The sequence below is a fragment of the Stenella coeruleoalba genome (genome assembly GCF_951394435.1).
Source record: "Stenella coeruleoalba genome assembly, chromosome: 4".
Taxonomy (NCBI): domain Eukaryota; kingdom Metazoa; phylum Chordata; class Mammalia; order Artiodactyla; family Delphinidae; genus Stenella; species Stenella coeruleoalba.
The window spans coordinates 19,600,230-19,623,361 of record NC_137149.1 but is presented as its reverse complement, the minus strand read 5'-3'; the positions used below and the strand labels follow the sequence as shown (position 1 = coordinate 19,623,361).

General features: G+C 34.1%; 1 protein-coding gene across 2 annotated transcripts in view; it reads right to left on the bottom strand.

Moving 5' to 3' along the window:
- Positions 1–528: 528 nt before the first annotated feature.
- Positions 529–23,132, bottom strand: part of BBS7 (Bardet-Biedl syndrome 7) — a 41,903-nt gene continuing 19,299 nt past the window's right edge. The window contains exons 9-19 of one of the 2 annotated variants that reach the window (XM_079920358.1): positions 19,755–19,839; positions 18,907–19,009; positions 17,066–17,258; positions 15,768–15,842; positions 12,701–12,766; positions 8,309–8,448; positions 6,122–6,286; positions 3,037–3,146; positions 2,826–2,929; positions 2,551–2,674; positions 529–752 (exon numbers count right to left, since the gene is read on the bottom strand). In XM_079920358.1, the coding sequence (XP_079776484.1) occupies positions 619–752; positions 2,551–2,674; positions 2,826–2,929; positions 3,037–3,146; positions 6,122–6,286; positions 8,309–8,448; positions 12,701–12,766; positions 15,768–15,842; positions 17,066–17,258; positions 18,907–19,009; positions 19,755–19,839 (1,299 nt within the window). In that variant the 3' untranslated portion in view covers positions 529–618. The remainder of the gene's footprint in view (positions 753–2,550; positions 2,675–2,825; positions 2,930–3,036; positions 3,147–6,121; positions 6,287–8,308; positions 8,449–12,700; positions 12,767–15,767; positions 15,843–17,065; positions 17,259–18,906; positions 19,010–19,754; positions 19,840–23,132) is intronic. The other variant, XM_079920359.1, reaches the window with a different exon arrangement.

Sequence of the window (23,132 nt, the reverse complement as noted above, 5' to 3'; positions counted from 1 at the left end):
CTCTCTCTCTCTCTCTCTTACTCCTCTTCGTCTTCCTCTTTCTCTGCTATGTGAGGACACAACAAGAAAGCAACCATCTGCAAGCCAAGAAGAGAGCTCTCACCAGAGCCCAACCACGCTGGCACCTTGACCCCAGACTTCCAGCCTCTAGAACTTACGTGGACCTCTCACTGCCATGGCCTCTCCCGCTGCAGAGCGCAGGCTCCGGACGCGCAGGCCCAGCGGCCATGGCTCACGGGCCCAGCCGCTCCGCGGCACATGGGACCCTCCCAGACGGGGGCACGAACCCGCGTCCCCTGCATTGGCAGGCTGAGTATCAACCACTGCGCCACCAGGGAAGCCCTGAATGCGGATCTTGATGTTTGAATATGTTTTAACCTTGCACGATGTCTATATTAACAATATATGGGTTGTTTGATAAATAAATATTTTAAAAATTAAAAAAAGTTCCATTTGTCAAAAAAAATAGACGCATTACTAAAAAAAAGTCATAACATATATTTTTAGATAATATTAAAAAACGCACTTGAAATAAAAGTATATAGTTAGCTTGCAATTCTATTTTAACATTTTTAATTTAAACATACAACTTCTTTGGAACTTTACCTTATTTATATTTCATGCAGCATCAAAGAAAGCAATCAATGCATTTTGGTCATAACTGTCCAGAATCTCCAGTAAAAGAGGCACTTTGGTTTTTACATTGGTGCCTTTGAATTTGAACTTATCTATGAAAAGATCGGTGATCATGCCTATAAAGAAAAAATGTTAATTTTCTGTCATTGATTAATTCTATTAATGACACATTATTTAATGAAAGTAAGCGACTGCTTGAGAATCTATTTCTAAGCACCTGTAATTCCATTATTTAACATACAGAAATCTGAAAGGATTGATGCATCAAAAAATATTTGGGGGGGATTTTAAGGCAAGTTTCAAAATATAAATCATTTGGCTAATAACCCTCTTAACAATTGGCTATAAGCTATTAATTCAGACAATCAACTGCTGGCCAGTTTTGAACTGCTATTGGTATATATAAAATTACAACAAGTGGGTTTTTTTTTTTCCACCAGGCTGACCATTTTGACACAGTGTAGACATATTCTGTTCATAACAGCTTTATCTGAATTAAAATATCCCATCTATATGTTGACCATTCTTAGGATTTGACTTGAAGGCAAATATTTCTAGTTTCAAAGATCTGGGCAAATTATTTCACCTTTGAGTTTTTGCATATATATAGTGGGAATAATTCAAGCTATCAATCTTTTATCCAAAACTCTTGATGCAAGATGTGTTTCAGAATTTTTCACATTTTAGGAAGATAATAAAAGGAATATACCATATATATGGCATAATACCCGTGGGAAGTGAGTGGCAGCATCTGATAACAAAACATAACATTTCTGCAACAAAATATATGAATATTCATACTAAGTGGAATAAAAAAACTATAAATAACCTCATATCAGTTTAAGTGAGGTTTTGTCATTAATTCAGATCAAGTCAGATTTATTGCCAAATGATTTATGAACAAAGTTTTTGATTTCAAAGCTCTCTGGACTGTGGAATTGGTGATAAGATATGGTGGTTCTGCACCACCCATCTTCTAAGTTGTAATGGGGATAAAAGATCATGTGTTTGCCACATAGTAAATATTAAGATATTAGATATTATTGTTACCGTTTATGAGCAAGTCTCTGGGCATAAAATAAATTCATTAGGTAGATCTTAAGGATCAATATGGACTGATGATACCAACTGACTCTACAGAAGACTCGGCACAGTGCAAACAGCTTGCATTTGGGGGCAAGGAGGTTCTAATGAAGGCTTTGCCACCACCTACCTATGTGACAACACATTCTTAAGCTCAGATTTCAGTTTACAGATGTGAAAACCAGAGATAACACTATCTACCTTGCTGAGCTGTTGTAAGGATTAAATATCCCCCCTAATTATAAAGATGTTATAAATAAATAGGCGTGCTATGCACAATAGGTCTTACATAAAGATCACAAAAAATGTTTCCTTAAGCTGTTCCTTCCTTCCTCCCTCTTGCTCTTGCTTTTTCAATACAACTGTGAAACATTCAACTTCTCACCACCAAAGCAGAATGAGTTTTAAACATAAACTGACACAGCACATATATACCCCCTATTAAATTCTGCATAAAAATATTAAATGCTGCATTTTGGTATTTCAGAATAGCAATAAAAACTGAAAATTATTTGTGTGAAATATAGCTTAAATTGTAATGCTTCATAGGATACATTCATTTCACACTGGGTTTCTTCATATATATAGATTAATTCATTGCATTAGACTTATTTCACTTCTTAATATTTATTTGTATTTTATCTAGTAAAAATATTAAACATTAAAACCAACTTGACAAAATAAATATATTGGGCAGTACATGGGTTGTTACTGGTTCATGACTGCTGTAATCTTTGCCTGTCTCCTTCTGCCCAGCTTCTCTCATGTGATCCTTTGCAAACAGCCAGTAGAAAAGAAATATGACAAGGTATTCTAGAATAGTTCACTAACCATAGAGTCTTTCAAGATGTGCAGGTTGCTTTTTGTATTCTTCCTGTAGGTGATCTGCCTCTTCTAGGATACAGCGATATTCTGGTATCAGAAAGTTTGTGTTTCCCTCATGAACCTGCAATTCCTTATTTAAAATTAAAAACAGAAGCACTTAATGTTCAAAATTTAATCCAGTGTAAAGTGGATTTAAAGTGGAAAACTTTAAGGTCTTTACAATTTTAGAAATCCCATCACAATAAAATAATGATCACGAGTCCCGTGACACAAATACTTACTTTTAAAGCATCAATTAATTGCACTTTCTTAGCCAAAAGCAACTGGTACTCCAGCTTTGGGTGGATTAGCTTTAATGTGTGTTTGACTGATACTTCATTTATCTCTATAAGAAGTTAAGTCAGGCACAATTAGATAAGTCACTTTGATCAGGAACATTCTTATTGTAACAACAACCCCCCCCAAAAACAAAGAATGATTCTTTTTTTTTACCGTATAATATGTTGAGGTTAATTTTCCTTTTTGTAGCTTCTTTAGAGAGCACATCTTTTAGGATGGATATAGTAGAAATGTTGTCAGATTTAAAAACTCCTTCACCTTTTCTATAAAATTAATATTTTTAAAAGAACAGCTTTAGAAGGAAATACATCCAATAAATATGTCCAATAAATACATATTTTGCAAATAGGACCTTGTGTCTAGACTTCATTTAATTTTAGATTTCTTTATATACACATCTCATTATTAATGTAAAACATATTTAAACATGTAACCTTTTACTGTTGTAGTGATTCAAGTTCTAAACATACTTGTAAAACTGAATAAAAGATGTTAGACACATGCCTCCGAAAGATATGACAATTTATATAAGTTCTTCATTTAAAACAACTTCTTTTCATTTTCACTAATAAAATTTCCAATAGCTAACCCCTATGTATAGAAAATGCATTTAGAATTGCTTGCTTTCATATAAGTTTTTTTTATGTAATCACATAAATTACAGCATGACTATACGCTTCATCCTTAAAAGAAAGCTAATATCAAACCTAAGAGTAACATCTTCTGTTCTTCCATGCCCAGCATCCATTGCCACTTCTTACGTTCACAGGACCCTTCTTTTTCTTTATGGAACCCCTCCTTCTCTCTCTCTCTTTCTCTCTCACCCTTTTCAATCCATATAGTTTCATTGGCACTGGCCCCAACCCCATTTCTGGGACTTCAGGAGGAAGTTTTCAGCAGCGTATTCCATACCCCTGAGCACAGTGGTTCACGACTCAACGATGATACTCAATCCTGGGACTTTTATTGGAACTAGTGGGAAAGAAAGGCTATGGTAGCTGAAAAGATACAAAGCTGGATGGAGCTGTTGGTGGCCACCATGGCACTACATAGGAAAGCCAAGAGAAGACAAAAACAGCTGAGCAATGGAAAGGGATAAAGTCTTGACAATATCAGTTAAGCCACTGATCCAGTTATGCTTGAGGCAGACTACTGCTAGTCTTTTAAGTTATATGAACTAATAAATTCCTTTTATTTGGTTAAGCCTGCTTACGTTTGGTTCCTTTTTATGATGACCAAAATTTTCCTAATTAATATATACCATCTTTTACATATTCAGTGTTGCCTTTTTGTTTGCTTTTATATTGACTGCTTTTTTTTCTTTTTTTCTAGAAAGATGAATAATACACACTTATTTTGATCCCAATTATGTGTTAGAAATCATGAGATTTTTTTCACTAGTCTTCAATTTTAATTAATAATATTTAACATTAAATACTTATGCAGTACCTGGCACTGCGGAATGACTCACGTGGTTTATCTTCCTTTAAGCATCACAATTCAGTGAAGTAAGTGTTACTATTTCTATTCGTCAGAAAAGAAACTGAAACCCAGAAAGTTAAGTAATGTAGCTAAGAGCAAATAGCTGGTGAGTCACAGAGCCAGATTCAAACCTAAGTATGTCTGTCTCCAAAGTACACGCTTCTATACTTCTTCCATATATATGTATTTTATGGAACAAAAAACCTTTACTGTGTACCACTATGTTCAAAGGCATGTGTTAGATACTTGGAGGATACATACAAAGTTAATTAAGAATAAACTCTGCCCAGAGCTTACAATCTGATTTACAGACAAGCTTACATAAAAATTATTATATACTTCAAAAAAATAACAATAAAAATCTAAGGCAGGTAAGAATAAAATGTTATGGGAACAGAGAATAGAATCAAGGAAGACTTAAAAAATGTACCTATTGAGTTGGGCCTTGAAGAATAAGTAGAGTTTTGACTATTAAGGAAAGAATATTTAAAGACACAGAATGGTAAAAAGCAAAGGTATGCTATTATAAAAATATGTAGTATGCCAGGGGCCTGTCAAATTGTCTGCTATGATTAAAACGTGAGGTTCGCTGTGGTACTTCAAAATTGAAGTCATGATTCCAGGTTTACACAGGTAAGATCCCCTGGAGGGTACAGTGAAACACCCCCATAGAACTGATGCTAAAACCAATTAGATTTCTGGAGAGTTCTTGGTCCCAAAGGCTATATTCAGAGGTAATATTATGTGCTCACTGTTGTTTCCAGAACCTAGCATCGTAAAGTCTCAGCTAGGAAGCAGAAAGTAGAATACCTCAGTAAACTGCTTAGGGAGAGAAGCTTTAAGAGACAGAGATACAGAGAAGATAAGAAACCTCCTCCCCTCCAAACAAACAAAATCAAAAAACAAAAGATCAAACAAACAAAAACAACCTGCAGATGTGAGAGAATGAGAATGCAAAAACCTTGCAGAAGTATGAGGGTACAAGCTCAAAGCATATGTAGAGAAACCAGCTTTACCCAACACATTCAGAAAAAGAACAAAAGAGAAGGAAATTTTAGCCTCTACTATATTCAGAAACAGAAATTAGGGGAGCCTATGGGAGATGAGTAGGGAGTGACAGTGAAGGGGGCAGGAGGGCAACTGGGAGCTTGAGAAGAGTGTCAAGGAATAATGACCTTCACCTCAATGTGGTCACTTCAAAAGCCTGCATGTTCTAAGCTCTCAAGTTCTTGAGCCATTTCCTATTTTTGCATAAAGAAATTCAATGGTAATTCTTCTTGTAATTCTTACTGGAATTAGGATAAATGTTCAAATCAATTTGGGAAGGACTTGCATGTTTACATTGTCTTCATATTGATAACTATAGAATATATTACTCCATTAAATCAAGTCTTTAATGTCAATAAAATTTTAAAGTTTTCTTCATGAAGTTCTATGTATTTCTAATAAAGGATATTCTTACAGATTTTACATGAACATTTTGTTATTGTTATCGCTGCTCTGAACGAATCTTTTTAAACAATTTATTTTCTAACTGGTTATGGCTGAGAATTGGAAAGGTATTGCTCTTTCGTATTCATCTTTAGTCAATCATTTTTTAAACTCATTAATTCCATTTGTTTTTCAAAGATTCTCTTAAACAGTATAGTTTTTCAATCATATTATTTGCAAATTATTACTGCCTTAAAACTTATGAAAATTTAGAAGTTCCATTTATATAAAAAACACTTGTGAACCAGGAATAAGTTTTATTTACCTGTAGGTACTTTCAAGTTGTGTATCCAGGAAGGTGTTCTGAAAGTAAAATGTCACACATTCTCCTGCTGGAGGTTTTTCAGGAACTTCAGGCAGGCAAAAAACCACCCAGGAGTGAAGTTCAGCAAAACTGAACTGGCCTGTCAAAGTCAGTGTATTCATGGGTCTGCAATTAAACAGTAGAGGTACACATATTTGTCTGGGAATACACAGAGGTATTATATGTACTCAACACATTAAAAAACAGAATTTTGCAACAGTAGTTACAAATAGAAAAGCAGCCATTTAATTTTTCTCAGATTTATCTTACCCATCAGAGAAACATTTTGATTTCAAGGGAAAAAAAAAAAGAATGCTTACCTATACCTGTACTTTTAATATTCAGTTAAGTGACATAAATAGCTTGTTTTCATTATAACATGCCTTCACAAATACAATTCAGTTTACTCAGGTAAATTCCATTTTTTAAAAGTTCATCTAGTGTTTATATTATAGGAACTACAAAACATAAGAATCTCCTAAAGGAAAAAATCAGCATAATGTGAAGGCAAAGAATTGGGTTTTTAAGTAAGATGGACATGGGTTTGAAACGCTAGCTGCACGCAACTGGGAAAGTTAGGGAATGATACCTTCTATTTTGCAGGGATATGGAATTAACTTTCTATCTGCAAATTACACATACACACAAAAGGTTGTAAACTAAATCAAATAAATTTAAAATAAATCAAATGGATAAAGAATTAAGAAAATGCAAGTTTATGGAATTAAAGGTACAGAAAGAATTTTAAGAGAATACAGAATAGAAAGGACTTTTGAGATTGCCACACCAACTCTATTTGCAGATGAGAGAACTAAAGCCCAGAGCTTAAATTATTTTCCCAAAGTCATGTAGGAACAGATATCAGGCTATATAATCTGAGTCTCCTGAGTCCCAGTTTGCTGTTCTTTCCAGAACACCACGCTATACCTCCTTTAACAACTCTGACTTTTAAGCAGGAAGACACCCTCAGAGAATCCATTCTCTTTAATGTTTTCCCAAAACCTTCCTTAGGAACTTTTCTCCTTACATCTTATTTAAATTACATACCTTTAAAATTACAAGCTGCAATAGAAAAATACATAGGCTTTGGCCTCAAATCTTCACTCTGTTTCTCATATCAACAAGTTACTTACTTTTCCAAACATTACTACTTGTTTTGCCGTAAGACTTAAATGGTAACACCTAAGCACTGAGCACAATGCATGGCACAGGGCAAGTATTCACTAATTGTTCATTTCTTTCCCTTCTTCATTTAAGGCCATGGTCTCTCATTTTCAGAAAAGAAAGTGAAAAACTATAACCAGGAGGATAATTAAGTTGGAATGGAAGTTAGAAATAATAGGGACTATCACAACTAATTGCTCTACCAGTATTCCCTGAGGTGAAGTAGAAAGGAAATATAATGTTTGAGGCTAACACAATAAGGTCCTGTTTACAGAGAACTCAAATGCTAAACAGTATTTTCTCACGATAGATGTTTGAGACAGAGAACTATTACTCTACTGATTTCAGAATGGTAAATATATGAGAAAGATAGGAAAGTCCAGCTCAAATCAGCCTCTAAAAGAAGACAAAGACGCTTACGTCTATTAGAAATAATACAGGTATCCCCTGCTTTTTGAAAGTTCACTTTATGCCACTTTGTTTTTACAAAAGGCCTACACGAGTGCCTATTTTCGGTAACCAAGAGAAATCCAAAGAGGATTTTTGCTTTTACCAAGAAAAGGTGAAAAGCAAAAACAGCCTCAGCGTTTGTTCTGCAGCGGCTGTTACCGAAGCAGCAAGTACCCCAGCAGCACTGAGAGCAGCCCCGCCGAGTTCCTTCTCCAGGAACTACACTCATCAGGCCACATAGCTTTGAACTGTCTGTGAGCATCTGTGCTTTATCCCAATTTATTTTGAGCATCCATTATCAAGATGTGTCCTACAGTAACTGCTTCTTCACTTTATGCTATTTTGGCTTATGAAAGGTTTCATAGGAACACGCTACTTTCAGATAGCGGGGGAAACCTGTACACAGCATTTAAATATTTATTTAATTTTTAAAAAGTACAACAAGCTACCAGAATTTACACTACTAAAATAAAAAGCAACTTTATCTGCATCATGTAATATCCTAAAAATAAACTTCTCCCTCCTTTGTCCTACCTGTCATGATCAATAAAGTGAGTTCTTTGATGGAGTGAAAGGGGTTTGATAAGGTACTGGCGGACCTGACATGTTTTGGGTTGAATTCTTGGAGTCACATATGCTTGAAGTGTGCCATACTGGCCTTCAATTGAGCGAATCTGAGCACAAAAGAGGAAAGAAAATAAGAATAATCTGGCAACATAAAGGCTATCTTTAAAATGTTCAACACAAGCAAGCAGGCACTCAGACCGTAATCTCTTCTGTAATATGCTGAAGGAAATAAGGACATTCTATGAAACAAGAACTTTTTACCTCTACCGTAAAAGAAAATTTTAAAAGATTTTGGAAATCAAAAGCAAAATTAATCCATCTATGAAAGTCATCCCCACCACATATTTTTTAGGTCTGTCATTCCAAAAGACAGACATTCTCACACACCACCCTATCACATCTAAAAGTGTAGGTGTATAATATATTGTATAAGATTCACATAAAAAAAATGGTTAAAATGTAGATATTTTTGTTGAAGGGATAAGTGGGTCAATAACTAATACTTCATTTTCTCAGAAATAGGGGTATTATAGCATATGGCTATTGTTATAAAAACCTACTGACAGAAAAAAAAAAGTTTCCAAGAACTTAATTCTTGACTTTCTATGAAAATAGAGAAGCATACTCACAATTTACTTATGACATATTTGGATTAGGAAATTCTTTTTAAGCTATTTTGAATATGGCTAGTTGGATATCCTGAGAATTTAAAACACTTACAGAAAACCCTAATTCATGAAATTATGAAGACCTAATTTTAGGAGTTAGAAAGCAGTCATGTTTCTCTCTCCTGTCCCTTTCAGCCCTTCTCTGTTCCAATTCATGAAGTGGATTGTAGTACCTGTTGTATTACAAAGGCAGCTTCTCTAATCTAACTGATACATCAGCTCATACTTTTCCTGGCATGTGAGGGGGGGGAAAAAATCAATGTTTTACCTAAATGGGAAACATAAATAAAAGTTTAAAGCAAGATTTTTTGCGAACTTTATACTGAAAATATTGTTCTGAATGGGAAGAGAGAAAAGATAAGGAAAAGAATAAAAATACAGAAGGAAAAGAAAAAATCGATCTGATAAAGCTCTATTTTAGGGTTTCTTTTTAAAGGGTAAGCTTACACTGGCACATAAATTTTTCCACAATAAGTTCACAATTAGTACAACATGGGGAATATAGCCAATATTTTATAATAACTGTAAATGCAGTATCAACTTTAAAAAAAGAATATAATTGTTCATAATATTAAGAAAAGTCATAATGCTTTCTCTGATTATATACTTCATATTCATTTTTTACAAACCCACACAATGAAGAAAAATTAGGATTAACATATAAGTAATCTGAAATCCTACCACCCAGAGATGATCATTATTGCTATTTTGATAGTCAACCTTTCTTTCATACATCTCTCTATGCAGATGTACAAAAATAAATGCATAACTTCACATGACTAAATTCTATTTATATCATAGACATCTTTGTTTTTATTTCTAATAACCAGATTTTTCCCTTATCTCTGCCTCTCCTAATACCATCACCTCCTTCCCACTCCCATCCCACCCATACCTTCCCCCTATTGTATGACCTATCATATCAGAGAGGTATGTTTCTTTTTATACATTTCTTCATATTATAGATAATATATATATATATACATATGTAGGACTTTTATCTGCATTTTGTGTTTTTCATGGAATTTGCTCCATGTTAACAGGAATTGACCAACTCATTCTTTATTGCAGCTCTGCAATATTCTATGAAATGGATAAACAGCTATTTATTCAAACATTAAATTACTGAGTGTTCACTTTGGTTCAACTTTTCTGCCTCTACAAACAATGCTGCAGTTAATTATATACATATCTGTGTGTACAATACTGTGATTTTATTGCTATGAAATAGATTCCAACAAATGGGATTATAGCCTATTTTACCAAAGTAGCAATAAGAATTTTTATTTCCTTCAGCTATGATTGAGAGTGTCCTTTTCCTCATCCTGCCACCTGGTAATTCTGCTTTTTCAAAATTTTTGCCAATCTGTTAGACAAGCGGAAACTGATTTTTGTTATTTTGAGTTTCCCTAACTGATAATGAGGTAGAATATGTTCTTTTAGTATTTGTTAGCTATTTTGATTCCCTCTTCTGTGAACTGCCTATCCACATTGGCCTATTTTCCTAATTGGGTAGTCTTTTTTTTTTTTTTAAGGAACAAGATTCTTTCTTTCTTTGGCTGCGTTGGGTCTTAGTTGTATGTGGGACGTTTCATTGCAGTGTGTGGGCTCAGAAGTTGTGGTGTGTGGGCTCTCTAGTTGTGGCACGTGGGCTTCAGAGTGCATGGCCTCAGTAGTTGCAGCACGCGGGCTCTCTAACTGTGGCACACAGGCTCAGTAGTTGCGGTGCACGGCCCTAGTTGCCCCGTGGCATGTGGGATCTTTGTTCCCCAAACAGGGATTGAACCCGCGTCCCCTGCATTGGAAGGTGGATTCTTAACTACTGGACCACCCTGGGTAGTCTTTTTAAACAACTTATAGGCAGTCTTCATATTCTGATATTTACCCACTATCTGGAAGACAGCTTCTTTTTGAAAATAACTAGGTACTTAATTCATCTGAATTTATCTTTTATAATATATGGCATAAGAATCCACTTAATATTCTTCCAGATGGATGTCAGTTGTACCAATAGCAATTTTTATTTTTTTAATTAATTAATTTATCTTTGGCTGCATTGGGTCTTAGTTGCTGTGGGTCTAACCACTGTGCCACCAGGGAAGTCCCACCAAAAGCAATTTTTAAATAAAAATAGTAATTTAATAGAATTTTCCCTATCTAAAAACGCTGGGCATTAAATTCCCATAAATATGTGCTGGGCTATATTTCTAAACTTTATTTTGTTGTGTGACCTATTTATTTAGGCCTTGTAAATACCACACATTATTTTTATTATAGTAGTTTGATAGTACATTTTACCATAGGGCAAGATAAGTTCCACCTTTTCTCCTTTTTCATAGTTTTGTTGGCTCTTTTCAGGCATTTACTCTTTCCTCTGAACTTTAAAGTTATTGTATCCAATTTTAAAAAAGAACATAGGTTTTTAATATTTTTAGGCCTACTTCCTAATTTATTGGCACAATCTAGCTCAGTGAATGTAATCTAAATGTTTAATTAGGTTACATAAATATGCTGAAGTATATTCCTTTAGAACTTATACCAGTTTTCAATTTTTCTTTCAAAATACATGAAAGGGAACTTATACAGATGAAAATAAATTGTTTAGAAAAAAATTACATTTTAACTGGAACTTCCTTAACTAGATATGAAAAAGTTATTGTGCAATAGCATCTCTCTTGAAAAAAGCATACTCTGATTTTCAGAACATCAGGAAAAAGTTATAGTGCTTAATTTTTGGATCATAAACATATCAAAAATAATTTTTTTTTAAATTTCACACTAAAAATTAAATAACCAAAATAAACTTATATGCTACAATCAGTATTTAATTATAAAAGTGATTATGTTAGTAAATTGCAAAAGGAAACTTCAAAGATTTTCCCTGGAATAGTTGGTAATGACATCACTGGAATGCAATCAGAAAAATCCAGATAATAGGAAAATATAGGACAAACGCTCAGATACTTCAATAACCAAATTACCTTATTTGGACCATGATTGGATCAAACAAACTAAAAAAAACACTACACTAAACACTTGATAATACTAAGGAATTATTATTATTTTTCTTAGGTGTGATAACAGTATTGTGGTTATGTTTTTAAAAAGAGTTCTTATCATTTAAGTAGAGATATGTATATGCATAACAGATTCACTTTGCTGTACACCTGAAACTAACACAACATTGTAAATCAACTATACCCTAATAAAAAATTTTTAAAAAATACAAATTTTACATAATCGCTTAGAAAAAAGAGTTCTTATCTTTTAAACATATGTACTGAAATATTTACTAATAAAATTATAAAGTATTTCGTATTTGCTTCAAAATAATTTGGAATGGAGAGTGACAGCATAAACAGGATTGTCATGAGTTGATCATCGCTAAAACTGGAATCATTACTTTTATGTATGTTTGAAACTTTCCATAATAGAAAATTATAAAAAATATTTCCAGTTAGAGGAAATTTAGGATTGGTAATTTTACAGAATGTGACTGGTTGAGTGCTAACAGAAAAGAGAGTGGTTTGGGCTGAATTAAAACGTAATAGGTCATTCAAAAGACATTATTCCAAAATGCTCATTTCAGGGAGAAATTTAATGCAAAGAAATGATATCATATTTTGCAAGATTTACCAAGGAAAAAAGAAAGTTCAAACTTTCAAGTAAAGGTAATCTCAAACAGTTTTACCTTGAGTTCCAGCCTCGTGGTATTTGCCTGGCACCGATAAGTGGCGAGAAGAAAGTTGTCATTTGACTAGGAAGAATTCAAAGTTGAGGAAAAGGATGAATCTATGTTTTTAACAATAACAACAGCACCAACAGTAATAATAATATTTATTTTTACTGAGCACCCATCATTTGGGTGGGACCATGCTATGAGCTTTATGCTTATTCCTACAAACAACCCTATGTGGTAAGTTTTAACAGATGAAGAAATTGAGGTTTGAAGGGTTAGGTAAATTTCCTAAATGCCAGTAATAACACTGGTATTCAAATTCGTATCTTTAAGACTGTAAAGCTCAGTGCTCTTTCCATATTAAATCTCTCCAATAACACTTTAAAATATTAATTGTTCTCCCAAAAATTTAACTGGCAGTGCAAACTCCTAATGTTTGTATTATAAAGGTAAAAACATCAATGTTCAGTGTTGAATGTATTTGATTTTCACACATACTTATAGACAACTGAGAAATATCTCATCTATGCATTCCCAGCAAATAGCATAGTGTCAGGTAGGCTGTAGGCATTCAACACATTTGTTGAACAGAATTGGAGAGGTTACTTCAAGTATGATAACTTCTTAAAATTGAATAATAAACTACTAAAAACAGAAGAGTATATCTGTGTGCATGAATTGCAAAATCAGACAAAGCAACGTGAACTATTTGATATGAAATTTTCAGGCACTGCTATTTCCCTATTTTTAATAAATACTGAAGAAATAAAAAGAATGCTAATGTTAAAAAGAAAATTCAAATGTTTTAATTTCAAATCATTTAAACTCAGCAAACACAGAGGATCAGTCAACTTAAAAATAAATATACTTGTGTGTAATTAAAAACAAAGGTTATATATTTAAGTATTTATGGATAAAATTATGTGTATTAATTAAAGGCGATAAAATGTCTGGAATTTGGTTTGGGATGGGGAGGGAGAGGGTAAAGAACATAAAACGAGACTGGCCATATGTTAAAGTTAGTGATGAGTACATGGAGGTTATTACAGTATTCTTTCTCCTTCTGTATATACTTGAAATCTCCATAAGATTTGTTTTTTAAGCCATCATTCTAGAAAATAGGTTTTAAATTAGTATGAAATACTCATTTCCAAGAATCCTGCAGTGATATAAACAGGTTAATCTTTCACTGTAACTTAGGAATTAAAGATCTGAAGTTCATACTAACTTGATTTTTTAAATGATCATAAAAATGTAGTTCTTAATCCTTTTATGTTTTATTCTCAAACAGGGATGACAAAGCACATATGATAAATAATACAACTGCCATAAAATCTCTTATCAAAAAAAAAAGCTTTACTCTGAAATTATTTTGAAAATTATTCCCTAATATAACTATCAACTTTGTTCTTTATCTACTCTTGTTATCCTTCCTTTTTTTTTTTTTTTTTTTTTTGTTTTTTTGTTTTTTTTCGGTCCGCGGGCCTCTCACTGTTGTGGCCTCTCCCGCCGCGGAGCACAGGCTCCGGACATGCAGGCTAAGCGGCCATGGCTCACGGGCCCAGCCGCTCCGCAGCATGTGGGATCCTCCCGGACTGGGGCACGAACCCGTGTCCCCTGCATCAGCAGGCGGACTCTCAACCACTGCGCCACCAGGGAAGCCCTATCCTTCCCTTTTTAATGCCAACTCCAGTCACCATTTCCTGCTCTGGCTTGCCTTCTCCAATGCAGCTGCTCCAGACCTTCTCTGAACCCTAACTTCTCTTCAGGAGCCACACCTAAGCTCTGAGATGCTAGTCAGCCAGTACCATGCAGAAAGAAGTGATACAGTAAGCACGTCCAAAAGCTCTGATATGGTCTCATCCCAGGTACTTTGCACACAGTAAGTGTTCAATAAATGTCTGTTGAATGAAGGTTAAGCAAGAGTCAACAAGAAAAAGTGAGGAAAGACAGGCAGATGGAACAGATCATGTTTAAATGTAGGAATGTGTGAAGCTGTATAGCATTTTCAAGAAATTTTAAGAACTTCAGTTTGGCAGAAATCATGTGCATGGGAGGGAAGGTAGCAGCTGGTGAGAGATTAAGTTGGAGATGTAATCAAGAGCTGAATTACAGAAAGTTTTTTATGCTACAGTGAGGAATCTTGACCTACATGCACCTCAGGAAATAAGGAATCTTTAAAAGGTTTTGAGAAAAGGAATGACACGGGGATGTTTGTCTTTTAGGAAGGCCTCTCTGGTGGCAGTGCACAGCATAACCTGGAGGTGACAGGCAACACTGGAGGCACAGAAACTGGCAGACAAGGAGTTCAAGCAAAAGCATTATGAGGGCCTGGAAGGTTAACAGAAGTGCAAATGAAGCAGAGTAGACGTAGAAGAGCAAGGAGGTGGAAATGACAAAAATTAGTGACTACAGCAGCACCCCCCCTTATCTGTGGTTTCGCTTTTCAGGGTTTCAGTTACCCACAGTCGACTGTGGTCTGAAAATATTAAACAGAAAATTGCAGAAATAAGCAATTCATAAGTTTTAAATTGCACACCGTTCTGAGTAGTGTGATGAGAACTTGTGACATCCCATTCCATCCTGTCTGGGACATGAATCATCCCACATTCATGCTGTATATGCTACCCGCCCGTTAGTCACTTAGGAACCATCTCAGTTATCACATAGACCAACCTTCATGGTATTGCAGTGCTTGTGTCAAATAACCCATGTTTTAGTTAATAACAGCTCCAAAGTGCAAAAATAGTGATGCTGAAAGAAACACCGTATCATACAGAGGTTCCGTACTATTCTGATTTCAGGCATCCACTGGGGATCTTGGAATGTATCTCCAGCAGAAAAAGACGGAACTACTGTAACTGGATTTAACAGATCAGAGAGAGGAAGGAATTTAGGACAACACTCCAGTTTCTGGATTTTCTGAGGATAGGGAAAGAGAGTAGAAGCAGATTTTGAGGGAAGGGTTATGAAAGGAAATACAGAAGAAACATCAAACACTAGTAGCATTTACAGGCTTTATACAAAATGGCATAATGGAAATGAAAGCATTTGAAGAATTTTTTATATTTTTACTCACCTCAGAATCACAGCTGCTAAAGCTGACAACAGCAGAATTTTTATCCACATCTAGTAAATCTATTGGAACATCACTCTACAGTCAATATTAAAAAAAAAAAAAAAGGTTTAGATGAAAAACTAAAAATTCTCACAACACATATTTTCTCTAAGGGTTCTCCTTAGCTCTAGTTTACGTTTGTCTCTAAATTTGACAGTATGAACTCTCTTAACTTGTATTTGATAATATGCACTTCTAGAAAATAAATATAATAAAGAATAAGAGTTATATTACAATGACCTATTTTTTTCTAATTTGGATTAATCAGATCACAGAATTTCATCTCTCATCACTCTCTTTAAAGTATACTCTTCCTACTTTTTTTTGTCAGTGCTAAAAATGTTACCATGGGCTGCAAATAATCATATGACCATTCTTGCTATATCAGTTCATTTTTATCATTTCTTACTTCACCTGTAACACAGAAAGGGGATAATTTTTGGTCTCCTCCAGAGAGGTAGCTTCTAGGACAATGCTGTTGCACTGTGTTCTGTGTGAATGGTGCTTCTGGAGTTGTTCAATGCAGTAGCCCTTGAGCTAGCATTACCTGAGAGACATTTCTGCCTCTAAGTTTTAATTAATAATCTGATCTCTCCCCCACATCTTTTAAAACTTTGTCTTCTTCCTCTTTATTCTTTTCTCATTTTCTGATGGGTTTTCCATCTTGCTTATTTCCCATTCATCCTACTATCATCCTTTTCCACTCCCTGAATATCTTCCAATTTAAAGAAAAAATAATTGTTAGGCACCCATACTCCAATGTAAAATAAAAATTTAAAAAAACTAATAATAAAAAAAGAAAAAAGAATTAAATACATTGATAAATGGAGTTATACATTATTATCCCTAAGTTTCACCTTTTGAGATTATCTACCTAGAAACTGATGGTTAATGAGCAGGCTGTATTATTTTAGTAGTTGGAGCTTAAAAAAGGTTCTAATAAGGATATAAAATACTGGAGTTTTCTAAGTCACATCTCTGTTAAGATTCTCCTAAAGGCTAACCAGAGAACAAATCTTTAATGTCCTTTCTAGGTCTTCCTGAAACTTAAGTCCATTGGTCTTTTGTTTAATATGTAGGGGATAAATAAAAAATAAAGACATAATTTAAATAATCTATGAGCCAACTGATTAGCTAATGCAAGATTAAGATAAACATTTAAAATCACCGTTTAAAAGTGTTCAATAATAATTAGTGCATATGACTTGTTTACAAAATAGATCCAGCCATAAAACAAAGAAATTAGACATTTTGCTTACTTGTATTAAGACATTATCTATCGCCGTCTGAACCTCTAAGATAAGGCTGTAGCTGGCATCATCTTTATTTAATGTAAACTTGTCATTTACACTAAATGAAGGTACTGCTGATTTTGCTTTGCTTGATTGAGAAGACTGTTGATATTTCTCTCTTTCCTGTAGTACCTTATATTGCAGATGTTCCAACTCACTCCTAGAGGAAAATATATACAAATTTGTCACCTATGAGTATAAACATTTGAGATCCTTAGAATATTTACAAAAGTCTGAGACATTTACTGCTGCAAAATACATTTTTATTGGTTGAGTCAGAACTATAACACTAATAGGAACAAAATTTTTACTTCTATGACTGACCTAATGGTTCCACATTATTTAACTCTGATCTAAAAATTAAAACATCTACTCAGCCCCACACCAGCAATATTAATAAGGCATTGTAAGAATCAAGGCAGGCTGCAAATAATCAATCTTAATACATGAATCTGGTTACAGTCACATATAGCACTAATCAGAAAAGAAACTGATTGTTCTGGGGTAGAGGAACATATTAGATTTAATAAGAAGAAACAGAACGTGTGAAATCAGTAAACATGTACCTTTCAGTAAGACATTAGGGGCAAAAGACAAAATAAGAAGGCTGCTGAGTATGAATATTTTGGAGACCACAAGGATAAAGACGAGCCAGAGGTACAGCTGAAGTTCTACCAAGTGTTGGAGATTGAACTGTGCAGGCATTGCTTAGAGCTGCTCCAGTTAAAGGGAAAGGAAATGAAGTCAATAGTAACTAGGGTAGAACAACATGAGGTTTAGCTACTAGCCCCAGTTGAGGGGGAAAAGTCTGGGAAGGCGCTTGGAAGGGATTTGTGCACTAAACGAAAGAAAAGATTCATTCGCCCAAGAAATATTTACTGAGTGACTCTATGTACTTAGGATCCGGGTGCTGAATGAACAAAAGAGACATAAGCTTCTCGTGAACGTACATTCCAGTGGAATCAGGAGGGGGCTGACTTGGTTATAAATATGAGGTATTGTACTGAGGACATGAGATAGTAGTTCATTAACTCTCCTTGGTGTCCTTGCTGCATGAACATTAGAGCTTTCTCTCTTGGTGACTTTGGTGAACTGGTTTGTGGTGAACTGGTGGTGTGGCTTTAGTGAACTAGTACTTGTGGCATTTGGTTGCCTCAAAAACTTCTGTAGCCATCAACTACCACCAAAAAAGGATCAGCCCTCACTCGTGAGGGCTGAGGGCTGAAGGGCTAGGGTAAGGAGAATAGTCATTAAAAGTTTCAGCGACTCCCACTTCTTCACTGTATGCAGCAATTTTCCTTGAGGCCATTTTCACAGGACTTGTCAAATTGAACAGGTCATGAAAGCAATCCCTGTGTCTAAGAGAGTCAACATTACTCATTTCCAGTAAGAAAACTTATAAACCAAAGTTACAGACTCAGAAGGGTCCACAAGAGCAGTAAACATGAGAATTAATGAGGAACAGAGCCATCTGTGTTGGTTTCTTTCTAATGTCTATGAAAACAAACAAACAAAAAAAAACACTGTAACTGTTTATAATAAATGAATGAAAAAATACAATTCTTGAGCTAAGAAAAAAACAACATAGAATAAAACATATAAAAAGTGTATTTCTAACTCCAAAATATTAATCAGCACTTACTGCTAATTTTCTCAAACTGATAAGCTTTTATTTAAAAAGGTCATAAACTAATTAAATGTATAATTCCTTCCAATAAAATATACTGCATTTATAAATAAGAAAAAAACAACAATCACACACTTTATGAAATGAAAAAAAAAAGAAGCAAACAAAAATCCAAAATTACCGTAATGAAGAAATTTTATTCTGCATCTCCTGATTAATTTTTAGTTCTTCTCCTGGTCCACTTTCCTTGTGAATAGGCTCTGTCGTCAGACCTGTAACCCAGCCTGCAGAGATGAATTACAATCGTGCACCGTTAAGTGCTGCTAGTGTTAAAAGAAACCCAAGATACATGCCCCTGTGTCCACCAACATCAACCTCACTTAGTCTTGGACTTATTCCTTTTCAAACAACAAGACAAAACAAAACGCAAAAGAAATCAAGCTAGAAGATATTCAAACCATAAAGAAATTACTTTGGATACCTTTTTTGTTTTGCCTGAAATACTGTAATACTACGATTAAGGAAATCTTTCACTTCTCAATTTAAAGTTTTAGTTTTCAAGTATGGAATAAGTCAACACATTCTAGGCAAATGCCAAAAACAGCTGATGAATAAAAGTTGTCTTTCAAAAATTATTTTCATGGCAAGTTAAACTCTCATATAACTATTGTGAGAATACAAAAATGACCTACTCAAAAGCAAGCAAGTTTTATAAGAAATGTACACAGTAACAAAACAAACTAAATTTCAGTAACTATTCTTTTTAAACCAAAGGATATCATTTAATTTTCAAAGATGCTAGAGATATACTAAGTACTTTTAAAAAGTATTATTCAAATATTAACTGTTTTATAAATCAATACACCTACTCCTTCCTTTCTTATTTTTTAACCATTAGAGCTTTTAATGCTGTAGGTAAGAGTGACTTACTAATAAACATTTTAAAAAGCAATCATCAAAAGCAATTTATTAAATTTATATTTTTTATTATTGATTCTTTCTTCAACTAGCTATTACCATTTACCTTACCTGAATATGTGGATACCACGATTTCATCATAGCCATCTTTCCCTACACAACCACCCTGGATAGATGTGACACTCTCAGACAACGTCTAAAATAAATTTAAGATCAAGCACGTCATTAATAAAATTTCACAGATATGTGAAATAATAAGCCACAAAACTTATTTTGCTGTCTCCCAACATTCAACATACATTTATTGAATACTTATTATGTGTAGACACTGAGATTGGAAAGGTGAAAATCCTACACAAATGGCTGAAAATTCCAGTGCTTTTTAATTTGGGGAAAGAAGATTGAAAATGATTCATATATTTGTGTGTACCACTCAGCTACAGTAATCATCTAATGAGCAAAATCATTTATTTATATAAAGAAATAAGTTTTTTTAAAAAAATGACATAAGCGGGAATTCCCTGGCAGTCCAGTGGTTAGGACTCCATGCTTCCACTGCAGGGAGCCTGGGTTCCATCCCTTGTCAGGAAACTAGGATCCTACAAGCCACGTGGCAAAAAAAAAAAAAAAAAAAAAAATTACATAAGCAAAACTCTCAATACATTTAGTTTATTACCTGAATTCCACAGACCACCACTCATGTGTTTTCTCCAAATAGTTTTTTAGAAGAATAAAGAAGACGCTAGCTTACGTGGAAACTTTAGACAACTTGCTACTATGGAGACCAAGTTTTTCAGATGCTTCAGGGTTTATATCTCTTTTAAGCAATACTTCCCAAACTTGCCTGACAATAATCATTTGGGTGAGTCAACTAGGAATCTGTATTTTTAACAAGCACTCTAGGTCAGTGGCTTTCAAGCGATTTGGAAAGCAAGCAATAAGTTTCATATTGCAATCTGGTATAATTCACACATGAACATACACAACAACAGATATAACTTAAAAGGTTTGTGTTGCACTCTGATATATTCTAATCTATTCTCTTTCATTTAAAAAAAAATGTGTTGGCAACCCATTAATGAGTTTGACCAGTAGCTCTGCCAGGTAATTATTATCAGGCAAGGCCCAGAACCATTGTCCTAAAGGGGAAGGTACAGGGAATGGACACCAGCATTAAAAATGCTAGTTCTCTTCATCCTCCCTGTAAGAGGCAAACCTCTGAGCTATTCTGCAAATCAGGCTATCTTAGCTGTTCCTGAGCTAATTACCTGAGAGATTCAAGTGACAAAGGTTTGATTATACACTTGCATGAAGTTAGGTTCATAGGTGCATTTTTTTTTCTTTTTTTTTTTGGCCGCACTGCACATTTTGCAGGAATCTTAGCTCCCCGACCAGGGATGGAACCTGTGCGCACTGCAAGGGAAGTGCAGAGTCCTAACCACTGGACCACCAGGGAATTCCCCAACAAGTGCATTTTTAACAAGTGTCCCACTGGATTTCATATACACTAGAATTCTTCAAACTTTTTTGTTCATGTTCTCGATAAAGTTAATTCTGAAAAAACAAACAAACAAAACTGCATCCATCCCTGTGTACATTTTTAAACTGACTTTCAGATTTTCATCACCACTTTAAATAGTTACAAAGAATGTAATATCTGGAAGTTTTAGAGATTATAATTTTAAAATAAAACTGTCACATAATCACACCCCAATCATACCCAATGAATCTAAATATCAAGACAAATTTATACACACAATTGACTTAAAAATGAAAAAACAAATCGTTCTTTCACAGCTGGAAATTTTACATTGTTCCCTAAACTTCTATTTTCACTCCACTTCCCCCACATACATTTATCTTAATGTAATGTACTCATATGCTTGAAATTCTTTTATACTTCTCTGCAACCAAGAAAAAATAGAATTTTTTTATCTTCTGTGATTAAAAAACTCTAAGAATTAGAAATTTCTATTGTCTAATTATTAGTATTTCACAATTGATCGACAAATATATGTTTTATATTTTTAACTAATAACTAACCACTAAAACAAAATTCTACAGGAAATGTATCTCATGAGACAATAGGACAGTTTTTCCTTCTAAATTATTCATGTACCACAATGAGTATTAATTATATATTGGTAGAATGAGACTGAGTTCAACATCAGTCCTATTCCTTTTTTTCATTTTCATAGATAGAAGCACTAATCGAGCTTAGTCCCATAAAGATATTGATGAGACTAAAAGAAATTTTGTTGTAGAAAGTTCACTCTATTGTATAAATATCTTCCAAGTTACATACCTAAAATCATCTGATCTACCACTGAAAATGTTTAATGATGTATCATCTGACACCTTGATTAGGTCCTCCTTCTATTTATTGAAAGCAAAACACTGGAAACCAGCTGACTACAGAAGAATGTTTTACTGAGTCAAAAGAGTCACACACATTCTCACTTTCTGAGTGGTTTATTGAGTGACTATTAATTATAACTTACTCTTTCACTTACTTAGAAGTACCTTATTTAACCTAATGTACTCAGAAAAAGTTATAAAAATTAAAAAACTTAATTTCTACATTTTTTTTGTCAATACAACATTTTAATGAAATTCATTTATCTTATGTACTTCAAGTACCTTTTTATAAAAGTCTTGGAGTTGTAGATTTAGTTAATTCAACTTACACCTTAAAAAAAACAGTCATAGAACCATAACACAGGAGATCATAGACAACATAGTATAGACATGCTTTATGTAAGTAACAACATGGAATGCCAATTAGGGGAACTCACAAGAAAAGACCTTGGTCACTGCTCAAAATATTGGTGAATAAATATATATTTATAAGTTTAAATTAAAATGTGATGTTTAAGGTATGTACATATTGTCTTTTTATGATCTGCTCCTTAACTCTTTTGATTAACCATCAGTCCAGACTATGTCAGATAAGAGGACTTCTCCTGATTAGGAAAACAATAAAGAGAGTGACGTCATGAATCAAGATGAGGCAGCATATTCGCAGCCTTAACACAACATGGAAGCAGTACCTCTATCATCAGACAAACAGAAGAAAGATTGGGAAGACAGGAATTCTTAGTGCCACACCTGGCAGAGGGGAGACATGCTATGTCATTACTGGGGTTTGGAATAGAAGTCAAAGAGGAAACTTGGGGTCTATATAGGAAAGTTTCTCAGGGGTCGATGATAAAAAAATGGGAGATCACCAACACAGGATTATTATGTACTTTTAAGCCTAAACTATTATTTGCATCATTAGCAAGGTAACTTTGTGCACCAAAGAAAGATGAACAAGTACAAAATAAATCCAGAAAATAAGTTGTATAATGTTTTTATCCCCATATTATCTAAATAATAATACACCTTATCTATGTACCAAAACATCTGTTATTTACTGATATGCAATTAAAGTAGGTACTGGGAGAAATTTACCACTATTAGAGAAATTAGACAAAGAAAGAAAAGTTC